The 13,942-nt window shown below is 42.0% G+C and overlaps 1 protein-coding gene across 5 annotated transcripts in view; it reads left to right on the top strand.

Moving 5' to 3' along the window:
• Positions 1-13,942, top strand: part of LRRC45 (leucine rich repeat containing 45) — a 446,362-nt gene that overhangs the window by 293,111 nt on the left and 139,309 nt on the right. For all 5 annotated transcript variants that reach the window (XM_078653779.1, XM_078653776.1, XM_078653775.1 and 2 more), the window contains 2 exons: positions 7,546-7,638; positions 8,062-8,154. In XM_078653779.1, coding sequence (XP_078509905.1) covers positions 7,546-7,638; positions 8,062-8,154 — 186 coding nt within the window. The remainder of the gene's footprint in view (positions 1-7,545; positions 7,639-8,061; positions 8,155-13,942) is intronic.

Below are 13,942 nucleotides of genomic sequence, written 5' to 3'. Positions count from 1 at the left end.
GCTTTATCCCGCCTGAACACAGAAGATTCTGAACATACGGTGGATCCGCAACCTATAATTCCGGAGGAAAAGATTATCTGTACCATCTCTCTAGATAATTTTCAAGAAGAGGTTCGGAAGAGTTTTTCAAAGGAAGACATCCAGCAGTGGGTACTTCAAGGTAAAGAGAGACATACTCATCAGCAATTACCTTACTACAAGGAAGCCCTGTACCTTCCTAACTCAACCCTCCAGCAGAAGGCCTTAAAGAGTTGTCATGATCATCCCTTGGCCGGACATAAAGGAATCACTAAAACCTTGGATCTGGTGCAACGTTATTTTTGGTGGCCTGGGTTGTCTGCTCATGTCAAAAAATATGTACAATCTTGTGAGTTATGTGCTAAAAGTAAACCTACCAGACAAGCCCCTCAGGGATTGTTACAGCCACTTCCTACCCCAACTCATCCATGGCATACTATTTCTATGGATTTTATCGTAGATCTGCCCCTGAGTAAAGGTTTTGACACTATCCTGGTAGTGGTGGATACATTCACCAAAATGAGTCATTTTATTCCTTTGGCAGGTACACCAACAGCTTCTGAGTTAGCACGAGTGTTTGGGGAAAACATAGTGAGAATTCATGGAGTGCCCAAGGTGGTGGTATCCGATAGAGGCCCACAGTTTATTTCTCAGTTTTGGCAGGCCTACCTAAAAGGGTTGGGAGTTGAGAGTAGACTTTCAACTAGCTATCACCCAGAATCAGATGGCCAAACGGAGAGGATTAATCAGGAATTAGAACAGTACCTCCGTTTATTTCTAATTGATCAGGGTGGAGAATGGGTAGATAGATTATGAATGGCAGAGTTTGCTTGTAATAATGCTAAGAGTGTTTCCACAGGTTACTCTCCATTTTACTTGAACTTCGGTCGTCATCCTAACCTCTTCGTTACTCAGGAAGAGTTGAAAGTGCCTGCAGTACAAAATTTGATGACTGAGTTAGCCTCTCTTCATAAGGTCGCAGAGCAAAACTTACTTAAAGCAAAGGGAGTGTATAAAGCGAGTGCTGACAGACACCGACGTCCTGCTCCATCCTATCAGGTGGGAGAACAGGTGTGGTTATCCACTAAGAATCTACATTTAAAAGGCAATAGAAAGTTTCAACCAAGATTTGTGGGTCCATATTCCATTGAGAAAGTGTTGGGGCCAGTCACGGTGAAGTTAAAATTACCAGCTAACATAGGTATCCACCCAGTCTTTCATGTGTCTTTAATAAAGAAGGCGAAACCACACATGAGATTGACTAGACCTCCAGATCCCCTAGAAATCCAAGGTCACACTGAATATGAGGTCAAGGAGATTCTGGATTCTAAGTTAAAGAAAGGGAAACTATTCTATTTAGTTGACTGGAAGGGATATGGACCTGAGGAGAGATCTTGGGAACCAGTGTCTAATATTCATGCCCCGCAGCTGATAAAACGATTTCATGTACAGAAACCACTCAAACCAGGACCGATAAATCGGTCTTTGAGAGGGGGTACTGTCAGGAACCTTAGTATCGCTACTATTAGCGTGCCTACATTAGCTGCCCGAAGACGTCCTTTGTTCAAGCCACATAGTGTAGGTATTTGGTTCCCCTGTTCACAGTTGAAGAATTACTCCAAAGATGGCCGCCGCTGTGGCCGTCTTGTTTCCAGAAGAAGGTAGAGCAGCCTAGCGTACTTGGAACGTTCGCGCGTTGTTATCTGCGCACTTCAATAACGTTCCGTGTTGAGGAGAGTCGCAGTTTCTCGTTTCTCCGCGTCAAGAATTCGTGACGGGAGGAAACGGAATTGTCGAACTTGGTTCCAGAGTAGGTTAGTTAGCAACGGGTGTTTCCGAGTGAGCTCAGTCAGAGTATCACGTATCTCCAGAGTTCAGTGTGGAGAATTGTGAGATAGAAATCCACTCAGTCTCCACGCAGTTCCTTGAGCAGTACCTTGAAAGGCAGCAGTCAATACTGTCAGTGAGCGCAGTTACCGCCAGCCACAGAGGAAGCCTGCTGAGAAAAGTGAAGTACAGACTCCAAGGAGAATATTCGAGCGAGCAGAATTCTTCAGCACAGACAGTAAGGACAGTCTCATTCAAGCTAGTGCAGTGTTCTGTTCCCTTGACTTTGACTCTTCCTTTGCGCTTTTCCTTGCCTTTCCTTCCCCTCTTCTCCTTCCCTGTACCTTTTTGCGCGCTACATGAGGATACCTGAGCCAGGACAGCGTCACTGTGCTTGAACTGTAATTGCAACCAGACTCCAGTTACAAGGTTACCTGCAGGAGAGCAACAGGTAAAGATAAGAGGCTTATTCACCAATAAGAAGAGTCAGGTAGAGAAATTGGTTGGATATTAAATACTCTTTTCTCAATTTCAGTCACTGCTTCCTGTAGGGCATTCAATCAATAGAAGAGAAGCATTTCCTTGTGAAGTTATGGTAGGACCAGCTTTAATTATTTCATAGAGTAATTGGAGTAGAGAGATTAGTGTTCTTATGTTTCCCTGTTCTGTGCATTAGGCTACCTGAAGAAAGTAAGCAGAAGAATCCATTTCAGCTTGCAACTACACAGAGGGAGCCAGCCATTCACAAGGATTTTTCTCTTCTCTGTCCACTTCCCCTTTTCCCCCCCGACTAGTGAATCTGCTCTTGTAGCGGGTGCACTGGTGGGTGGGCATTTGGGACTAGCATCCATACTGCTCCTGCGAAGACCCTGGAAGCTTCTGACAGCCGTATACTACCACTGGTCAGCATTAACAGTTAAAATAGGTGAATAGTTACAAAACCACAAAAATAAATATGGGGAGGCTTAGGGGCTTCATATTTAAGGCAGAGATATCATAACCCAAAAACCTACAAAGCATCAGGAAATCAAGATCTACAAAATGTAACAAAGACACATGCAGGTTGGAACACAGAAAGTTTCAAAACCATGGAGAGGGTCCCGCCCAACTGAAATAAGTGGCCTGCTCATTCAAAGAAACAAAATAAATAAAGTAGATACTAGCAAACAAAGGTGCCAGAAGGAGGACCTGTGAACACAGGAGAAATATGTTAAATTGGGTTTGAACCCAAACTCCTCGACACACTGGCAACAGAAATACTTAGCATTCCAGAAATCGCGTACCCAGTTAAATTCATTAGTTCTAAGGAGGTCATTACATCTTCGTACTCAAATCAGCTCAGCGCCTCAAGTAAGCTTGGTGCAATGTATTTTAATGCCCGGTCCATGCCCAAACATTCATTAGAGATATGGAGCCTCCTAGACATGGCAACCCCCGATATTGTTTTTGTTACGGAGACCTGGCTACACGAAAGTGCCACCCCTGATGTGCACATTGCCTTTCCAAAGTGATCCGAATAGATACGAAAGAGGCTAGAGGGGGTGGTCTATTAATTGCCTCTACACAGGAGTTAAATATCACTGTTCTAGAAAACCTTGTATATAACCATGCAGAAATATGTATCTTCAAGATCAATGGCGTCACAAGCAGCCCCTGGAGAGGGGCCCTAATTTATCGACCGCCAGGAGCAAAGGGGGACTTTACAGAGAAACTATTAGAGATCATTGCGCCACATGTATTAGTTTCAGACAATTTTCTCCTAATTGGAGATTTTAATTTTTACGCAGATACCATCAAATCCGGACACTGAGAAACTGATCTCTAGTATGAAAACCCTCGGTCTTGCCCAGTTGGTTGTAGGTCCCACACATTGTGCAGGTCATACTTTGGATCTTCTCTTTTCGTGCTCGGCGGGAATAACTGTGAAGCCCCCAACTCCGCTATTATGGACTGACCATTACTTATTAAAATTCACCATTCCCACAACTGCAGACAAAACTGACCGGGATAGTGAACATATATTGCGTAGGCCATGGCACAAAGTTACCTTGCCCCTTTTCTTAAAACATTTTTGCCATGACCAGTTAGGCCCGGAAGCCAGCGTAAACCAAGTGGCAAAACATCTTGATAATGCTATTTTGACTGCATTAGATAAAATTTCCCCTTTCGGTAAGGTTAAGATCAAGACAAGAACTGCCCCATGGTTCACTGACCAATTAAGAATGACTACATTTTCATGTAGAACCGCGGAGAGAAAATGGGGCAAAAGTAAAAATCAGGCCGATCGTGAAACATACAAGAATTTGCATCATGACTACATGAAGGAAATAAAACTGGCAAAACAAACATTCCTTATATATTGGATAAATAAGGCAGAAAACTCCTCTAAAGAACTATATCAAATTTTAAAGGAATTCGCTACTCCTAGCAATCAGCCATTAATACCTGCACCCAAGACTGGACTGATTGTCTATCTAAATTCTTTGACGAAAAAATCACAGCTATTATTCACTCTCTCGTATCTCAACATAATAGCACCAATCCTGAAGATCCTTCCGGCCCTTTACCTGACCTTTCTTATTTTCTAAATGATTTTGCAAAATGTGACTGCAATTCAGTCACCTGTGTCTTGCAGAAGATAAAGTCGGACTCCCCTACTGACCCTATTCCACCCAAATTTCTCTCCATTATTGCCTCGGCATTATTGGAAAGAATAACTGGCTTATTTAACAAGTCACTTTTGGAAGCGGACTTTCCTATAATAAGGAAAGCTGCCAGGGTAAGACTGATTTAAAAATAAAACACGGCCGATCCCAAACTTCTTTTAAACTATTGTCCTATATCATTACTCCCCTATTTCGGGAACGTGCTAGAATCTCTTGTTAACAAACAGCTTGTTGACCATCTTGAAAGCCATGAACTCTTAGACGCCTCACATTCTGGGTTCAGGTCGGCACACAGTACTGAGTCAGCACTGATCGAGGTTACTGATAACATCAGACTGGGGTTAGACAAACGTCAGTCAGTCATCCTCGTCCTGATTGATCTGTCCGCCGCCTTTGACACCATCTCCCACAGCATTTCAAAACAGCAGCTATGGGAAATAAGTGTCAGAGCAAATGCCCTGACATGGTTTCACAGCTACTTGTCGGACCGTGTATCCACAGTGCAGATCGGAAACTGCAGTGCTCATGAAAGACCGGTCGAGATGGGAGTACCGCAGGGCTCTATTTTGAGCCCAACGCTGTTTAATTTGTACATGACTCCGTTGGCTAAGGTGATCAGATCCTACGCCTTTGGAGTCATATCTTATGCTGATGACACCCAGATTCTGATCACCTTGGGCCCGGACCCGAACGAAACCAAGCAGCGTTTTAAACATTGTATAACACATGTTGATAAGTGGATGAGGGCTAACCACCTTCAATTGAATGGTAGCAAATCGGAGATCATGCTCTTTGGCAAGCCCACTGAGCATTGGACTCATGATTGGTGGTCATCCAACCTTGGCCCTTGTCCGACCCCCAAGGAAACGGTCCGTAATCTCGGAGTATACATGGATAACCAACTGTCCATAAAGCACCAAATAAATCATGTAACCGGCACCTGCTTTGGCATAATGCGCAGTCTGCGGAAGGTTTTCAAATGGATCCCTATTGAAGCCCGAAAACAATTTATACAGGGACTTATTATAAACAAAATTGATTATGGTAATGCCCTATTACTCTCAATCAATGAAAGCTTTCTGAACAGGCTTCAGGCCCTGCAGAACACTGCAGCCAGGCTGGTCCTCGACCTTCCGCAAAGATATTCCTCTGCTCCCAGTCTAAAAGCTCTCCACTGGCTTCCAGTGAAAATACGAATTCTCTTCAAAATTCTGTGCCTGACCCATAAGCAAATGTATGGCAATGGTCCTAAATACTAGTCGCAGAAATTACGCTGGTATCAGCCAGGCAGACTGCTCAGATCTAGCAATGAGGCACTGCTTACTCCTCTCAGAATTCATACTGCCAGGAAAGGGGGTCGTTCTTTCTCTTTTCTTGCTCCGGCATCTTGGAATAAAATGCCTTTACACCTGCGCATCACCCCCGAACACAGCTGCTTCCATAAAAAGCTGAAGACATGGCTTTTTGAAAACTAAGCCATTACCTCATCTCTCTTTGTCAGAGCCGTCTGCAAGCGCCATGAGACTCTTGGGAGTGATGTGTGCGTGATACAAATATCTCTGACTTGACTTGACTTGTAAAAGTGCTTTATGTGTCCTGTTTGAGATGATAAAAACCGGTTGTGGATTTTTCTAATGGTGGGTCAATTATGTAGTTAACATTTTCTGAATGGTGCAGTTTACCCTCCATGCAGTTGTATATAATTGGTAGAATCTTTGTCAAAAATGCTTTCTGGCCCTCATTAGGAGCATATGTTGCCATTAATTTATTCTCTCTAAGTAAATTTTATTTGCATGTCTATTGTGCTGCCAATCAGAAACTTCATCACCTCTGATCTTGGGTGAATTCGAAGAAGGAAATAGTAAAGGGTGTCTTACGTGTGTCAACATTTCCACCCTTGGAAGTCTACCATTGGAGCCCCCAGCCCTCTTCTGTTCCATCACTTTAAAAGCTTCTTTGCTTTTTATGCACGAGCTTACCTGTGGCTTCATTGAACCAAATTAAATACATCCTAGACCACTTTTATAGGTATTTTAATACACTACTCTCCTCTTGTAAAATTTCCATGGTGGATACTTTTATCCTCTGTAGTTTTGTGCAGCTTATGCGCCAGGTTTTCTGTATGGCACAAAAAAGCAGTAGATTAAGAATGATTCATGTTATGCACCACATATCTTTCCAAATAAATTTATCCAGCAATTACCCAAGTTACTTCCTAGCCAATTTTCCAGTCTGAAAAGTATCTCAAAGTTGTTCAGTTTGTATTCTTGATTTATACATACATGGTATTTATAAGCCTTAGAACATCAATTTCAATGTTCATACTTTTTGTAATCCCACTGTGAAAATCTAAAGACAAGATTCTAGTAGCAAATGATTGCCCTCTGTGTCACTTGCTGTTTAGACAACCGTGCACATCTTCTGTATGAGCATGGTTTGAGTGGAGCATCTATTATTTTGGCCTCTGTATCAAGGGTTGCAGAGACCACGTGCATGCTACCTCTGGGGCTTTTCTGGAGATTTTTCCCTGGTAAAGGCCACATTGGGATCACACACACAGCTTCATTATTCATGAGGGATTGCAGAGCTCCACGTTGCAGCTTCTCTGTGCTGATGAGTGGTGATGGCAATCTCAAAACAAAACTTGGTCCCTAAAATGAAAGACTGTAGAGACCATCTGTAAGAGGTAATTCTACCATCTGATCCATAGAGCATACCAAAAGCAACCTCAGAAATCCCAGCACAGCTGTCTGTATCGTATAAATTGCAGGGACTTGCCAGGTAGGCTTGGATTAGTCATTGCAGCATTGTATCAACAGGAATCCTAGCTGCCCTGTCTGTTCACCCACATATTCGATAGACTGCTATAGAGAACCTTAAAAGACATTGTACCCTCTAGCTGTGTTGTCTCTCCCACGCAGAGTCAGGGAGTAGTCTGGTGAGCATGAAGAAGACCACTGTTGATGAGATGAGACTGGTGCTCACCGCATTCCTTGCCTTTTAACACTTTCAGCATCTTTTTTTTTTTTTGCAGATGGATCACATGACTCGTCACATGGAAGAGAGTGAACGCACCATGCAGGAGCGGATCCAGAGGCTCGAGGCAACACGCATTGCACTGGAAGAGGTAAATGATCGCATTATATAAAAAAAGTATGGTGGAATGCTTTTGTAATACCATGGCCCACATTCCAGTCCATCTTTTATTTTGCTTGGTATGCCCTCCAGACAGACCCCAGCCATTTGTAAATCAGTATTGGTCCTGGCCAGGGTCTGTGCTGATGGGAACATGCACACCTCAAGACCAGTTTCTGTATTTTTGGGCCTCATCACTGAGGTATAGCAAGCATGGGACCCTAGTATTAGCCATCATAGTCACATTTAGGGTGTCTAGTTTAGAAAAATAAAAAAGTGATGGGTGGAATGTTTAAATTGATCTCAGTCACTGCTCATTACTAGAGCTGCTTTTCAGGCCATAGTATTGTTTTGGCCATAGTCAGATGCAAAAGGACTGCCTCTGAAATACATTTTTTTCCCTTTGTGTTGGCAGGATCTGAGCCGGGTCAAAGCTGCTTGTGTTGCGGAACGTTCTCGAGCAGATGAAGAGCTCATGAAAGCCAAGAGCATGGCCCAACTGGAAGAAGTAAGGAAGACAGGAGTGTAGGGAGCATGTAACAATTTCGAGGTTGAGATTTGGAGTTTGAAAGGTCAAACTTATAAAGGTTTAAATTATGCTCCAGGTTTAGGGTTCATTGCAAAAGTGATGCTTTGGGGAGAGCAATTTGTGGGATGGAATGATTATACAAATGTCAGCTACTGGGAGTGGGGCGCTGAGAGAATGGGAGCTTGAATGATTGTCTGATAAGGGCAATGTAGTGGAATAGTAGATCATTAGTTTGTGGCTTCTGATGTATTAAAAATTGTCCTGGTCTTGGTAGTTAGGCACTTTATCAAACATAACGTGGATTTGGGTGTAAAGATTGTGAAGACTGTTGAATGGTGGCGGACAGATATAGTGGCATGGTCCATGAACAGAGTGCAATAGCAAGATTCCAGAACACTTGCAAGATGAAATAGTATTGAAAGTAATTTCCACTTTTTTTTATTTAGATCTATAGTTTAGTTATTTGCCATTACGATGATCTGAATCCTTCATTAAATTAATGAGTTCATGAGCCACACCAATGGAGTTCATGAGCTCTGCCAACTATGTGCTGTGAGATTTTTCAAGGCATTCCAAACGTCTCTGGTTAGACATGTTTTCGCATGTTATTCATGAGCAAAGAAAATATTTAAGATTGATGTAGGAAGCTAGCTCTGTATATTGGATGCTTAATAACTGGTTATACCGTGTAGAGGGCTCAATCTAAAACACAAAGTGCTCGATTAGTGGTAGTGCGGGCGAGCAGCCTTAAGCCTAACACAGAGGAGTGTCAGACATTTATTGCACAATATTGACCAATATATATATAATTTTTTTTGTAGTTTTGTATAGCGCTAGCTAGACCAAGGGGTATCAGAGCGCTTCACAACATATACAACAAATAAAATAGTGAGCAGATTGAAAATCACATAAAGTTAGACACGCACCGTTGAGTACACCAAATGTTGGGTAGCTGGAAAGTTGTCGCGTGCAAACCAGGGCTTCGCTGTCTGTACCAATCAGCGTTAAAGTCAAAATAATATCGCAGTCTCCCTAATGGGAGCTGTCCCCCAGTGCACCGCGTTGTAAATACCAAAGGTATGATAAAGTTCAAAAAACGAAAACCAAGTTGATTCCAAATCAATTTGTAATTGTATTAAATCATTTCTTCATTACAAATATTTGCTTTTCATCAATGCAATACTCTTCATTGTTCAAATTATATATCCAAAGTTCATTGTTTCCATATCCCTATGCATTTCGGGCTTGTCCAGCCCTTCATCAGGGGATCAATCTATAAAAACAAATCAAAACGGACTGATATCAGTGATGATATCTGCTATACATACTTGCACATTGTAAACGGTGAAAAAACCGATTGTTGTTAAAACCAATGCATGTTCATGCGTTACAATGTAAACCTCGATGCTATCGTTGTAAATCATGTGTTCAAAAAACAGTATCTGAAAAGCCGCCACCAAACCACTGTTGTTAACGTCGTGTGAAAAATCCATCAGGGTGAGGTTCAAGATAAACAAACGTCTCCGTTCAAGTGCGTTTAAGCTCGCGTGTGCCCTACGAAAAGATATCCGCAACCACCGCATGCGTATCCCATATTTTGTGCAACATAAATAATCTATGTGACTAAAAGTACTCACAGAAAACGTATTTACCGGGACGCTATAAGCCACGGTTCTCCATCCACGCTGAAAGTTAGTGCTCGTGTGGTTAAAAAAGCACGGAGGTGCATTCGAGTGTAAACATCAATGACGGACCATTTACTGATCCACAGAATGGGAGCCATTTTGGAACAGAGAATAAATGAAAACAAACGGGTGCCATGATGTGCAGATAAAGGTTCAAAGTAAACAATAATCAGACAGGTGTTCATTAACACAAAGATAATTACATCAACATATGAAGAACCTGGTGATGATACCCGAACCTAAAGGTGCATGAATGGAAAAACGACAGTGTGTAAACGTACAACATGATAATGGGATGAAATGACATGATAAAGCTCATTAAAGATAACATTGAAATTCCATACGATCATTCAACCCTGTGGGTTGCATCGTGCTCAGGTACCGTATCCAAAAGTTCTCTCGTTGGAGTAATTTGTGTTTGGGGTTCATGCCCTCCTGATTCACTACATTCTCCAGGATCATAAATTGTAGTTGAGCTACATTGTGTCTGTATTCCGAGAAGTGCATTGCCACGGTTGATTTGGTGTCGGCAGTTCTTATGTTGCTCTTGTGTTCCATGATTCTTACTCTGATTTTCTTTCTGTGTGGCCAACATAGCACAAGCCACATGGGCATTTCAATAGATAGATCACGTTGGACGTGTTACATGTAGCGTTGACCTTCAGTTTGACTTTGTGGCCTTTCATTGGGTGATACAAAATGTTACCCTTCATGACATTGTTACAGTTACTGCAGTTGTAACATGGTTGGAGTCCTTTGTATCTGACTGTGGCACTGGTGGTTCTGGGGTGTGTCAACAATTCTTTGATGTTGGTGCCACGTGTGTGAGCAAAAGTCGGTTTCTGTTCAAATATTCCTCTAAAGTCTGGCTCCATGCTTAATAACGACCAATGTTTCAGTATCATGTTACGATATTTGTTGCTCAGTGTTGAATATTTGGAGACCACTGTCATGCGCTTTTGTTGTTCTTTAAGCTTAGGTCTGAGTAAGTCTTCTCTTCTCATGGATTCACACTTCAATTTTGCAGTGTTCACTATGTCATCCGGGTACCCTCTCTCTCTGAATCTTTGGCACATAATGTCTGTTTGCATGTTACAATCTGTGTCATCCGAGACAATGCGTCTGATTCGCATGAGTTGAGACAAAGGTAAATTGTTCCTCAGGTTCTGCTTGTGAAAACTGGTGTAATGCAACGTGCTGTTGCGGTCTGTGTCTTTCCGTTATATTGTTGTTCGAAATTCCAGATTCTCTAGTGTGACTTGTACATCAAGGTAATTGATGGTGTTCCGATCATACATCCATGTAAATTGAATTCAATCATTGATCTTGTTCAGGTCTTCCCAAAAAAATTTTAGGTTGTTTTCTGTTCCTGACCACACAAGGAAAATGTCATCAATATATCTTATGTACAGTCTGCCAGATTGGGCCCAATCTGGTAGGTTGAGGATGTTGTTCTGTTCAAAGTAGTGCATAAACAAATTCGCATAAACTGGGGCAGCACAATTGCCCATTGAGGTCCCGTTGAGTTGTAGGTAGAATGTGTCTTGCCACATAAAGTAACTTTGATAAAGGGTGAATCCCAATAATTCCATCAGGAAAGGTTGAAGTGTCGGGTTGATATCAGAATTTAGGATGGCATTTTCGATGGCTTCAATCCCAAGGTTATGTGGGATGGACGTGTACAACGCCTTGACATCTACTGTACAAAGCCAATATTCTTCATAAGATGATAACTGGATGCTTTCCAATCTGTTCAAGAATTGAGTAGTATCACGTATATATGTTGGTGTTCTAGCCACCAAAGGTTGAAGATGTCTATCCAATAGTTTACCCACTGGCTCGTGTATGCTCCCCCTTGTAGAGACTATGGGTCTGAATGGAGGTTTCTTGAGGTCCTTGTGGACTTTCGGTAGCATATACAATGAAGGAGTCTTAGGGTGTTCCTGAGTCAAAAACCGCTTGGTTTTCCCAGTGATGATGTTATCTTCCAAAGCTTTAGATAGAATATTCTCAAGTGTTTGTTTGAATTCTTCAGTGGGATTCCTATCCAAGGGTGCATAGGTGGTGGTATCAGTAACGTGTAATTCAACTTGTTGATGATAAAAATCCTTGTCCATTATAACCAAGGCGCCACCCTTGTCAGCATTCTGGCAGATTATGTCAGTGTTATCGGCCAACTTCTTTAATAAGGATCTTTCCTTGACAGTCAGGTTACTGTGTTTCAGTTTCGTTTGGAATCGCAATGTCATGAGATCTTGTTTCACTAGGTTCTCAAAAGTGTCGATAAGTTTATGACTGATGGGAGCCATAAAAGTGCTGCGCGGACGTAGGTCCAGTAAGGTACTGTCAGGTTGAGACTCTGTGGTGATCACATTTTCAAAATAATGACGAAGTCTAATGTTTCTCATCAGTTTGAAAAAACTCACTTCTAGTTCCAAAGTGTTAGAGTTGGTAGTAGGTTCAAATGATTGACCCTTTTGTAATAACTTGGTCTCTAGTTCAGTCAAAGGATGTGAGGAGATGTTGATGACAAGGTTGTCACTGTTCATCGTTTTTTCCTGTCTTTCCTTTTCTCTGGTTCTTTTGTTTTTTCGACTGTTCTTTCCCCTCTGGGTTCTTCCTGTGCCTCTCGGCCCCCTTCTAAAAAAGGAACCGCAGGTTCGGGTGTAGTCACGTTTTCCTTTGAGGTGGTGGGTCTTGAAGCGTTCTTGTTGGGTTGTACATCGCTATCGGATGAATAGGTTTCAGTGGCAGAGTAAGGATTGTAAGCTTTGGGTTGGCGTCGGCGGGCATACACTTCTGCCCAAGTGTATACCTCCCCGAGCTTATAGTCTATTGTGTCCCTTTTATATTTGCATATCTTTCTCTCCTGAATTTCCTGGGTATATTTATCTAACTGGGTGTTCAAATCCTCTAGCATTTTAGTATAATCAGTGGTTTCCATCATCTCAGACAGATCCTTTTCGGTGTTGTTAATCTCATCATTGAGTTCTTCTAATGTTTTGCAAAGTTCCTCTACAATCAGTAGAATCAGATCCAATGAACATTTGTTGAGGATTGCAAACCACCTCTCAACAAATCGGGTATTGTTCTTGCATAATAAAGGTTTCAGTGGGACTCTTAAGCCCCTTGGAATACGTTGAGCCCGGTGGTACCTCACAAGGGTGGACGCATGTAATCTTTGATTGGTTTCTTTTTTAAGTAGATACAACAGTTGTTTAATGTTGCTTTCTTTGCTTTTCTTGTTGGAGAAAGGCGCAGTTTCTTCTCTGATCAGTCCGTAAATTTTCGTTGCGTCATCGACGGTGAAAGCAAAAGTATCAGCTTTTGCATCTGTGGAGCTAGTGATGTTGTCGAAATTCATTTTGAATGACGTGCTGTGTCCAAAAGTCAGAAACAGTAAATACACATAAAGTTAGACACGCACCGTTGAGTACACCAAACGTTGGGTAGCTGGAAAGTTGTCGCGTGCAAACCAGGGCTTCGCTGTCTGTACCAATCAGCGTTAAAGTCAAAATAATATCGCAGTCTCCCTAATGGGAGCTGTCCCCCAGTGTACCGCGTGGTAAATACCAAAGGTATGATAAAGTTCAAAAAACGAAAATCAAGTTGATTCCAAATCAATTTGTAATTGTATTAAATCATTTCTTCATTACAAATATTTGCTTTTCATCAATGCAATACTCTTCATTGTTCAAATTATATATCCAAAGTTCATTGTTTCCATATCCCTATGCATTTCTGGCTTGTCCAGCCCTTCATCAGGGGATCAATCTATAAAAACAAATCAAAACGGACTGATGATATCTGCTATACATACTTGCACATTGTAAACGGTGAAAAAACCGATTGTTGTTAAAACCAATGCATGTTCATGCGTTACAATGTAAACCTCGATGTTATCGTTGTAAATCATGTGTTCAGTAAATGGTCCGTCATTGATGTTTACACTCGAATGCACCTCCGTGCTTTTTTAACCACACAAGCACTAACTTTCAGCGTGGATGGAGAACCGTGGCTTATAGCGTCCCGGTAATACGTTTTCTGTGAGTACTTTTAGTCACGTAGATTATTTATGTTGC

This window comes from Lissotriton helveticus, chromosome 7 (assembly GCF_964261635.1).
Source record: "Lissotriton helveticus chromosome 7, aLisHel1.1, whole genome shotgun sequence".
Taxonomy (NCBI): Eukaryota; Metazoa; Chordata; class Amphibia; order Caudata; family Salamandridae; genus Lissotriton; species Lissotriton helveticus.
Note: the sequence above shows the minus strand (reverse complement) of the source record. Positions and strands in the feature narration are given on the sequence as shown.